General features: G+C 43.1%; 2 protein-coding genes across 2 annotated transcripts in view; one reads left to right on the top strand and one right to left on the bottom strand.

Annotated features, from left to right (window-relative positions):
• Positions 1-9,979, bottom strand: part of EIF5B (eukaryotic translation initiation factor 5B) — a 68,929-nt gene extending 58,950 nt beyond the window's left edge. The window contains 1 exon segment of the mRNA XM_017861364.1: positions 9,627-9,979. Within this exon segment, the coding sequence (XP_017716853.1) occupies positions 9,627-9,661 (35 nt within the window). The 5' untranslated portion in view covers positions 9,662-9,979.
• Positions 9,980-10,764: 785 nt separating this feature from the next.
• TXNDC9 (thioredoxin domain containing 9) overlaps positions 10,765-11,767 on the top strand; it is a 19,603-nt gene continuing 18,600 nt past the window's right edge. The window contains 1 exon segment of the mRNA XM_017861362.1: positions 10,765-10,993. The gene's annotated coding sequence lies outside the window, so the exon portion shown is untranslated.

Genomic DNA, 11,767 nt, shown 5'->3' with positions numbered 1-11,767 from the left:
GTGTTAGCCAGGATGGTCTTGATCTCCTGACCTCGTGATCCGCCCGTCTCGGCCTCCCAAAGTGCTGGGATTACAGGCTTGAGCCACCACGCCCAGCCGGATATGTGTATCTTATCACCTTCTACAAAATTCAACCTAATCCTTTATTTTCTAAATATCTGATACATTAATTTGAAAAGAACACAAATCTTGCAGACCCCCGACACACATATCCTAAGTTCTTATGGATTATAGATTCCAGTATGTCTAACTATCAGATCAGCACAGCTTTTACAAACTGGATTGAGTGGGGAGGAACAGAGTTGCAGGGATTTCAGAAGCTTCAAAATTCTCTCTAGTAACTTCTGTTTTATCTGTTTTAAATTTTAATTTGATAATAAAGATTTAAGATGAATAAGGATAGCCACCTTATCACAGTATACTGTCACAGAACAGCAATCCAAGCTTTTGTTTACAACCCTCTTCCCCCAAAATTGTTTCTGGTTGATGGAAAAGATCAGATGCACACTTAACAGGTAAATTAAACCTTCTTGTCAAGAGAAGATACTGTCATATAAAGCTCAAAATCACTAGTTCAAATAAAAAAAAAGTATCAGAAGAATTGAGCTCTTGCTAGTTCAGGCATGCTGAACTCAAAAGAAATCCATTATAAGAGGCAATACATTCACAATGGAAATGGTCATTTAGATCCTGCTACTCAAAGTATAGTTATAGGACAAGCAGCATCAGCATCAGTATCATCACCTTGTTGAAAATGCAAAATCTCAGCACTTTGGGAGGCTGAGGCGGGTGGATCACGAGGTCAGGAGACTGAGATCATCCTGGCTAACACGATGAAACCCTGTCTCTACTAAAGATACAAAAAATTATTTGGGCGTGGTGGCGGGCAACTGTACCCGCAGCTACTCGAGAGGCTGAGGCAGGAGAAGGGTGCGAACCTGGGAGGCAGAGCTTGCAGTGAGCTGAGATTGCTTGAGACACCTTTTCAAAACAAAAAAGAAAAAGAAAAAGAAAAAAAAATACAACTCATGTTCTAAAATAACTAACCACATGGTAAGTACGCAAGGCAAACTCAGTCTCCGTACTCCATAGGAGTTGACTCTGATCCTTAATCACTGTTAGAGGATTTTTCCCATCTAACTTGTATAGTGCCTGGCACTGTAATATTAATAAATTATTAATATTAACAACCTAATAATTACTAATAAATTTTAACAAAAATTTTTATGTAGACAACCACTCTCAAGACTGGATTTCTGAACAACCAATTTGGTGAACACCATCATTAGAATGGTCTGGCTGCACCTGTGTACAAAATTATTGGCAAAACAGGAGCAACCGAAGATCTCAAATATTCCTCATGGTCACCCTTGGTACTCTAGAGACAAACACACAGCATACTCCCATTCCTTCCAATCTGCATGCTCTCTTGATGGCAAACTTAATTAGAAAAGGATTTTAAAGATGCATAACCAATTAACTTTAAGAGGCAAGTGTGAAATCTCATTTCACATATGGTGGTACTCCCATACTCCATTTTCTCCCTTCAGCATTTCACTCTGTATTATCTGTGCATAGCCCTATTTGCTACATTAAAATGTAATGCCCTTTGAGAACAGAAAACTCTGTTTTGTATTTCCAATTCACCGCCCTCTTTTTTTTGTTTTGTTTTTTGGAGACATGGTTTAGCTCTGTCACCCAGGCTGAAGTGCAGTGGCACAAACATGGCTCACTGCAGCCTTGACCTCCCAAGGCTCCAGCAATCCTCCCACCTCAGCCTCCTGAGTAGCTGAGACCACAGGCACACACCACCACACTCAGCTATTTTTTTTTTAGGGGGTAGAGATGGGGTCTCCCCATGTTGCACAGGCTGGTCTCAAAGTCCTGGCCTCAAGCAATTCTCCTGCTTCAGCCTCCCGAAGTGCTGGGATTACAGACATGAGCCACTGTACCCCGCCCACCTACCTACCTTCTACAAGTGGCAACCAGAAAGGCATGTTAGACATTCCTTTTTTTTTTTTTTTTTTTTTTTTTTTTTTTTTTTTTTGGAGACAATCTCACTCCATTGCCCAGGCTGGAATGCAGTGGTGTAATCTTGGCTCATTGCAACCTCCACCTCCCGGGTTCAAGCAATTCTTGTGCCTCAGCCTCCCAAGTAGCTGGTATTACAGGCACGCACCACCACACCTGGCTAACTTTTTGTATTTTTAGTAGAGACAGGGTTTCGCTATGTTGGCCAGGCTGGTCTCCAACTCCTACGCTCAACTGATCCACCCGCCACGGCCTCCCAAAATTCTGTGATTACAGGCATCAGCCACCACCATGCCCGGTCGCATGTTAGATGTTTCAAATAGGCACTAATAAATAAGGAAAAAGTCCTATTCTGGAATGGCAATCACAACTCTCATACAACAGGCAAAGCTAACCAGTTTCAACACAGCAGTTTAATAAAAAACATGTCTAACACTATAATAATTACTGTACTTTTGATCACAAAACTTCCAAATGGAATTTTCTGAAGCAATAAATTGAAACGCTAGTTTAAATGCCTCTGAAAAAGTACAATGGCATTTCATTTATCCAACAACAGACAAGGATTCCATCATATTTTCCAAATGAATGAAATGTACCACTTTTACAAATTTATATTTAAGATATAAATGTTTCTTATAATGGATATATAATTTCTTGAAATACTTACAAATGTCTGAGGTTGTATCAAGATAATGGAGAAAAGAAAGGAGGGGACAGAATATATATGAAATGAGATCTATGAATGAATTTGAACCTGGGTGATGGACATGTTTGTTCATTAGACTCTTCTACTTTTGTATGTGTTTGAAATTTTTCATTTAAGGAAATTCACACCACAGTAATCAAAACTGTGGTACCGGCTGGATGCGGTGGCTCACACCTGTAATCCCAGTACTTTGGGAAGCTGAAGCAGGTGGATCACTTGAGGTCAAGAGTTTGAGACCAGCCTGGCCAACACGGTGAGACCCTGTCTCTACTAAAAACACAAATATTAGCCAGGCCTGGTGGTGCACACCTAAAATCCCAGCTACTCGGGAGGCTAAGGCAGGAGAATCGCTTGAACCCAGGAGACGGAGGTTGCAGTGAGCCAAGATCACACCACTGTACTCCAGCCTGGGTGGCCAAAAAAAAAAAAACAGAAACAACAACAACAAACTGTGGTGACAACATTGACACAGACATACATACAGACCAAAGAAATAAAATTTAAAGTCCAGAAATAAATCCATATATCTAGCGTCTAATGATCTGACAAGAGTGCCAAAACCTTTCAACAGGGAAAGAAACCTCTTCAACAAATGGTACCAGGACAACTAGATATCCGTACATAAAAGAATGCAGATGAACCCCTACATCATACCATACACAACAATTAATTCAAACTGGAACAAAGACCAAAATGCAAGAGGTAAGGCAATAAAAGTTTATTTTTATTATTTTTTGAGATGGAGCCCACTCTGTCACCCAGGCTGGAGTGCAGGGGCGCGATCTCGGCTCACTGCAACCTCCACCTTCCAGGTTCAAGCAATTCTCCTGCCTCAACCTCCTGAGTAGCTGGGACTACAGGCACCCGCCACCATGCCCGGCTAATTTTTGTATTTTTAGTGGAGACGCGGTTTCGCCACGTTGCTCAGGCTGGTCTCAAACTCCTGACCTCAGGTGATCCACCCACCTCAGCCTCCCAAAGTGCTGGGATTACAGGCATGAGCCACCATGCCTGGCCAGCAATAAAACTCTTAAGAAAACATACAGGTAAATCTTCACGACCATGGATTTGGCAACAGTTTCTCTTAGATACAACACCAAAATACAAGCAACAACAACAAAAAATAAACTGGACTTCAACAAAATTTACAACTTCTGTGAAAAAGAAACTTTAAAAGACAGTGGAAAAACAACCTACAGAAATGAGAGAAAGTATCTGCAAATCACACATCTGATAAGGATCTAGTATCCAGATTATATATCAAGACCTCTTACAACCCAACAACAAAAATACAACCCAGGCTGGGCACCGTGGCTCACGCCCATAATCCCAGCACTTTGGGAGGTGGATCACCTGAGGTCAGGATTTCGAGACAAGCCTGGCCAACATGGTTGCCGCATCTCTACCAAAAACACAAAAATTAGCCAAGCGTGGTGGCGTGCGCCTGAAGTGCCAGCTACTTGGGAGGCTGAGGCCTGAGAATCGCTTGAACCCGGGAGGCAGAGGTTGTAGTGAGCCAATACCACGCCACTGCACTCCAGCCTGGCCAGAGTGAGACTCAGTCTCAAAAAAAAAAAGAAAAAAGGAAGAAAAGAAAAAGACAACTCAGGCCAGGCACAGTGGCTCACACCTGTAATACCAACACTTTGGGAGGCTGACATGGGAGGATCGCTTAAGGCCAGGAGCTGAAGACCAGCCAAGGCAACAAAGCGAGACCCCATCTCTACAAAAAAATTTTAAAAATTAGCTAAGTACAGTGGTGCATGCCTGCAGTCCTAGCTACTGGGGAGGCTGAGGAGGGAGGACTGCTTGAGTCCATGAGTTCAAGGCTAAAGTGAGCGATGATCACACCATTGCACTCTAGCCTGGGTGACAGAGTGAGATTCTATCTCTAAACAGAAAGGAAAAGGAGACAAAAAGCTTACTATTTACCAAATTAAAAAAAAAAAAAGAGGGGGATGAATGATCACATTAACAGCAAGAAAATTCTGAGATACCTGGGAAAAGTCAAATCCTAAAGATTAAAATGAATAATAACATTTTACTGTTATACAATTAACCAACTAAATGGAGAGGCAAAGTATATTACTTATTTGTTCACAAATATATTTCTAGCAACCAGAAAAATAACTGGCACCCAAGCGCTTAAACCTCAATATATTTCTTGAATGGAATGATTCAATACCATAAAGACGTCAAGTGTCACAAATAATCTAAAAACTTAATGGACTCCCAACTAAAATCAATCTCAACTGATATTTACCTTTGCAAGTATTACATTAAAAAAATAAGGAAATATCTCAAATTGTTAAAATATCAAGAACATGAACATGCCCACAGATGTCTTAAGTTGTCTTTAAGTGATTCTCAAGCATTCTCAGCACGTGTAAGACATACGCGAATGATGGTCAAACAGCTTGAGAAATCTCACAAATGCCTAAATCTAGTTCAGAAATCTCTAGGCCAACAGTCCTCAAATTCGTTCCCAAGATCTCTTTAGGGAGTCTAAACTACTCTAGGGGGTCAAAACTATTTTCAAAATAATACTAAGAGGCTACTAGCCTTTTCATTCTCATTTTCTCACAACTGTACAGGGGAGTTTTTCAGAAGCTAAATGATGTGTGATGATGCTGCAGATCAAACGCATAAGCAGATGTGAGGATCTATCTTAAGTCATAATAGTAAAGATATTTGCAAAAATGTTTAGCTCTTCTCACTATTTTTGAAAATATGGTTATTTAATAATGTTATGTATAATAATGTAAGTTTATTTTTATTTTTAAATTAAATATTTGAAAAACTTTTCAGTTTTAGTTTGTAATACTTGTAACTGGTAGATATAAACCACATACACAAAAGCCTTTTGTGTTCCTTAGGAATTTAAGAGTGTAAAGGAGTCTAGGACCAGAGTTTGAGAATTGCTATTCTTACCTAACCACTGACACTCGGTTCCTCAGAAAAACAACACTCTGCCCACCTTACAGATCAACTGCAATACTGGAATAAACTTAGAAGCATAAATAAAGCACAACTAATGATCAAGTAACATTAAAAGTAGCTGCATGAGCTCCCCACAGGGAATCTCAGCATGGAAGGCTAGAGAGGTTACTACCAACAAAAATCTATAATCTGTTTTCTTATTTACAGCAAACTAGGACTTCTTCCCCTAGCACTTCCTAAAGCATCAGGATAGGAACAGACTAGACCAAAAAAACTCTTGACTATGCATCTTTTTTTGATGTAGTTTATGCAGACAAGAGTTTTACTATTCAAATATATGCAAGTAAGAAATTAATTCCTTTATTAAACCAAGGCTATCTGTATTATATTTGTCTGGTATGTGGATGCTGAATCCTAGCCTTTGTCTCAACAAGTTTCCCGAGTCAACTGAAAAAGGTCAGGAAAACTTGCTGAACCAACACCATATCAAAATCTCATTGTTAAGAATTACACAAACTGGGGCTGAGTGTGGTGGCTCACACCTGTAATCCCAGCCCTTTGGGAGGCCAAGGTGGGAGGATCACTTGAGATCAGCAGTTTGAAATCAGCCAGCCAACATGGTGAAACCCTATCCCTACTAAAAATACAAAAATTAGCCGGGCATGCTGTTGGGCGCCTGTCACCCCAGCTACTTGGGAGGCTGAGGGAGGAGAATCGCTTGAGCCCAGGAGGCAGAGGTTGCAGTGAGCTGAGATTGTGCCACTGTACTCCACCTGGGGCGACAGAGCGAGACTCCATCTCAAAAAAAAAAAAAAAAAAGAATTACACAAACTGGAACAGAATTCTAGAACTTGGTCTTTAAGGAAATTCTAGAATTCTAAAAATACACATACAAGAATAAATATCTTGATCATTGACACATGCTATACAAATAAAATTAGATAAGTTAAAATCTAATTTTAAATGAATACTGAGTGGCTAAGAAGTTAAAGTAAGGATTAATTAAATATAAGACTTAAAGACATTGAAGTATTTTATGTTCTTTCCAAGAACTGAAAAGTTGCTCCATGCCTTCTCTTGATAACTACATAAGCAGCTGTGCATTTCTCACCCAGTTCACACCTTGCCAGAAACATGCCTGACACAGCCAAGGAGGGGAGGTGGGATGACAGTAAAATCTTTAAATTTTACTGTCCTGTGTGGACCTTCACACAGGAGAATAAAACAAGATCTCTATCTCATTTTACACAAACAAGAATACTAATCCTAAAATTGGACTTTCTCCCTCTAGATTTTCTTTCCAGTCTGTGTTCTTGTCCCATTTACAAATATTCAAAATATCCCTGAAGAAATGAAAGAAATATTAAAATAAAGGGAAAAAGCTGACTCACAAAGCAGTGGAACTTCCCATTCCCCATCTCCCAATATCTCATGTGGAAGACCAAAATAAAAACCCAAGCAGTTCTGGTCAAAGGGGACTCTGCTAAAGCTCAGGATTTCTTAGACACAATCTGAAAGCCATTCATAAAAAGGAGTCCATGAAGCATCTATACACACACACACTCACAAAATGTATCAACTTCATATATTGGTATATGAGAAAATAAATTTTTTAAAATTATATTGCCACCACTTTCCCTTCATCATGAGCCAAAACAAACCAAACAAACAAAAAAACACAGATTAGGTTGAGGGGGGAAAAAAACCAGCATTTCTTCTACACTACCAAACCAGTCATTTAACAACAGGGTCTAGTGTGCAATTTAAACTTTACACCATCCCTGAAAATCTTTATAAATCAATGAGACACTCACTTTTCCCTAAAAAGAACAGACAAGAATAAACATCTTGTCTCCCAATGGCTTTTTTCCATTGTGAAAGAGCCTGGAAAGTAAAAAATGTAAGTAGGGTAACATATAAGCCGGATCGTGCTTGTAGTCCTAGCTACTAGGGAGGCTGAGGTGAGAGGATCACTGGCCAGGAGTTCAAGACCTGACTGGGCAACATAGTGAGGCTGGTCCTCCATCTCCAAAACAAAACAAAACGAAACCATATATATATGTAATTTTAAATCTAAAGAACACATCTGTGTAATCCTAAACGAAACGAACGAATTGAAAAAAAAATTGTAGTAAGACAATCAGGGAAATCAGAAAACTGAATATTTGCTAATGTTTAAGAATCACTGTTAATATTTCTTACAGATATACTTGGTGGACTTACAAATGAAAAGCTAGTGAGATTGGCTTTACAATATCTAGTAGGTGGGGGCCGGGAGCGGTGGATCATGCCTGTAATCCCAGCACTTTGGGAGGCTGAGGCGGGCAGATCACCTGAGGTCGGAAGTTCGAGACCAGCCTGACCAACATGGAGTAACCCCATCTCTACTAAAAATACAAAATTAGCCGATGTGGTGGCGCATGCCTGTAATCCCAGCTACTCGGTGGCTGAGGCAGGAGAATCGCTTGAATCCAGGAGGCGGAAGTTGCAGTGAGCCGAGATGGCGCCATTGCCCTAAATTTATTGTTGTCTGGGCAACAAGAGCAAAACTCCGTCTCAAAAAAAAAAAAAAAAAAAAAAAAAAAAAAAAAAATCTATCTATCTAGATATCAATCTATGTATCTATAGATATCTAGTAGGTGAGATGAAACCAAATAGGTCATGTGCTAACAATGGTTGAAGGCAAGTCATTAAAATATAAAGGTTTATTATACTCATTTCTCTATTTTCTAGATACAGCTGAACATGTCTTTAGCAAGGAAAAAAGTACCCTGTACATCAAAAACTCCTGTCAAAAGTACAGAAATTTGTGTTCCACTACATCACCCATAATCCTTATTTTTTCTCATTGATCTGGTTTAACAATTATATTCTCCAAACCAATTAACTTCCTCCAATATACCTAAAACTGAAATACAAGACTATCTTTGTTGTCTTTTAATTCTACTCATAAGCTAGTCAAACGCTAGGTGAGAAAACGATCCAGGCTTCCAATTTATAATTAGTAAACGTAACTTAAAGACAACATATGTTTTGAGTCAGACTAATGAACTAGCACTAGTTTTGTTTTTTAATTTACCTTACTCTCCGCCTCGTATTTAAGTTTGGTGGGTAGTGTACGAACGTGAAAAGTAACAGATGTTGTTCACTCCCAGAAAGTGAACTCCTTCCATCAAGAAAGTAACAGAACTCAATCGAATGTGACACACAGAAACGTCTCAAAAATCTCTAGGTCAGTAACTCGCATACACCCTTATCCTCCCTCCCCAAATCATTTCAGGTGGTTAGAAAGGAGCGACCCCGGTTGGTAGGTTTCTTCTTCATCCCTTCCTTTCCTAGGGGAGGGCTAGAGAGCAAAGAAACGACCAAAAGGCCGGAAGAAGGAAAGCGAAAAGCTTGAGGGCTGGACAATCAGCCCTTCAATAAATGAGAACTGTATCCAAATCAGATTAAGTTGAGAGACAGCGAACTGCTAAACACCTCCCCATAACGCTAACCTACCTGAGACCCCGAGTAGAGAAACCTGACAGTACATCACATTCAGGCTCCCTTCTCTCCCAACTACTCACAGGTACAAGAGGCATAAAATAGAACTTCCCCACCCTCGCCAAGAGTAGCGCGGAAAAAAACTCACATTGGCCTGGGCCACGCTGGCGAAGCCGCCTGACTCCCCCCGCGCGGCCAGGAACCCTGAAATGACCGCCCCGCTCCTCAGTCAGGGTAGGGGGGGACCGAGGCTCGACTGGGAGGACCCGCCGGCCGTCGAGGCCCTACGTGCCCACCCGGCCCGGGTGCTTGGGCCCGCGCTGCCCACTCTGGGCCCAGGCCTGGTACCCCGCGAGGCTCGTCGCGAGCCCAGACCCCGGTCCAACTCCGCGCCCGGCGAGACCCGCACACCCCACTGAGCCACCGCGGCTGTAGCCGTACGGATCCAACCCCTAGCTACCTGTCTTCGTTCTTGTTTTTCTGTTTCTTCCCCATTGCTTGTCAACGGCGCTCGTGGCCCCAGCTCCTCTATTCGTTCTCTCACAGACCCACTGTCTCCCGGCTGACTTTGGTCTCCGCTCAGCTCCTTTCCCCGCGTACTGCCGCCGCTCGCACCCGGCTCTCCACAGACCCGCGCACTGGAACAGGGCACATATGGTGTGAGTTCTCAGTGCGCAAGCGCATCGCCCCGCCGCCTCGGCGTGAGGACGCAGGGCGCGGCTCATCGAGAGCTGCGCTTCGGGTAGAGCGTCTCCGGTTGACTCGCCCGCCAGGCAGGAGTCCGAGCGCCCCCTGTCCGCAAGCGTCCGCCCCGAGCCGACGCCCGCGCGGTTTCCAGATTCTAGAACCCGGAGGTGGACAATGAAGCTGTCAATTCCCCACCTCAGCCCTCTCCCAACGGGGAACGCACGCTTCGGTTCAGGAGTAGGCTTTGGGCTTCCCTTTATATCTTTGTATTCTCAGCCGCACGAAGTTCAGTAAAGAACCACGACTAATAATGAGTCCTCTGCGGTTTGCGAGAGAGATAAATCCAGGACAAAATAGGGACCTCTCAGTAACATCCGTGCGTTATGCATTATGTACAGTCACTGAATAAAACATAGAACAGGACACACCCGATCAATTCCCTAACGTAGGTCTTCATCTTTACCCTCAAAGCCAGGGCGAGTTCTAAAAATTCCTGTGTTTAGAAGAGTCAAGAGGGAACCTACAGGGGTGGTGGAAAATGTTCTATATCTGGATATGGCCGGTGATATTTTGGGTTTTAACTATGCAAAAGTTAATTGTGTTATATATGTTTATGCCTCGACTTTAAGAAAAAGAAAAATGTTAAAAGAAAACAAAAAAACACAAAACAAAAAAAAGAAAAATGTTTATTCAATACTAACAGAATGGTAACGCAGTTCAAGCGTCACTGCTGAGAGAGAGCACAGCTGTCTCATTTCCAGTCTCGCGCACTGGACCGTGAGTACCGAAGTACGGTCCTGAGAAAGTCCGGCCACGCCAGCCTGCGCAGTAAGAAACTGCAACTCCCACCATGCTTTGCGGCCTTCTATTTCGGCCGTATACTGTGAGGAAAGCAAGGGTCGGACACCTCAGGTTACGGGCTGCTGGGCGGGAGGCGCACGCGCAGAACTGTTCGGCAGCCGCCCGCCCGCCCCTTCCTCTGGCGTCCAACGTGATATCGCGCGAGGTCCGCAGCCAATAGGGAGGCGGATGTGACGGCCGGTTTGCAGCCGCCGGCAGCTACTGCAAGGCGAAAGCCGGAGTGGACCTGTCTTTTGAAACTGCTGCTCTCTCACCTCTGAGACGTCACCGAGAGCTCAGGTGAGGCAGAGGGTAGGGAGAAAAATCCGACCACCACGTCCGCGTGCTGGTGAACATTCTGCTGCTCCACAGCCGGAGCGGAGGAGGGGCGCCGCCCCAGCGCCGGTGTCGGGGTCCTGGCGGAGGCTCTTGCGCGTGCGCACCAGGAGGCGTCGAAGTTGAGGCAGCCGGGACCGTGCCTTCTTCTGTCTCCCCGGGCTCAGGGAGTGGCCGGGATGCCATTGGGGAGGTAACTGGGGTTCGATTAAGGACCAGGCCCCTTGATTGTTTTGGTGGATACCTGTAAGGGTGTCCAGGAAATGACTAGGGAATTTGAGGACGCGCGGTGTCCCGTAAAAGGAACACTTGCGGAGCTGTAAAAAGGAAGAATCAGAGGCTGTGGTTTGAAGAATGAAAAGCTAACGGGGCATTGCATCGTCTCTCTACCCCGTTCTCAATGCTCTAACCACCAACACCTACACCCAGAATAGCGCTTCTTAATCGCATCTGTTTCCAGTTATCCCATAATTAAATTCTGGCCTCATCCTATAAAATTCCAGGGATAAGCATTCTCTGTGCTTATCCCTGGAGCACAGCTTCCAACGTGCAATTCAGTATCTTATTTTCTCCTTCCAGCTTCCTCACTGAGGGTCACAGTACTACTGACATTTTTCTTGGGTGGTAGGGAGTGTGGAAATCTTTGCTGTATTTGAAATGCAGCACCTTTCCAATTTTATAGCACTCACGACGAGTTTACAATTTTTTTTTTTTTTTTTTTTTTTTTTTTTTTTTTTT

This window comes from Rhinopithecus bieti, unplaced genomic scaffold, assembly GCF_001698545.2.
Source record: "Rhinopithecus bieti isolate Rb0 unplaced genomic scaffold, ASM169854v2 scaffold_61590, whole genome shotgun sequence".
In the NCBI taxonomy this organism is placed as follows: Eukaryota; Metazoa; Chordata; class Mammalia; order Primates; family Cercopithecidae; genus Rhinopithecus; species Rhinopithecus bieti.
This window is presented reverse-complemented; position numbering and strand designations above follow the sequence as displayed.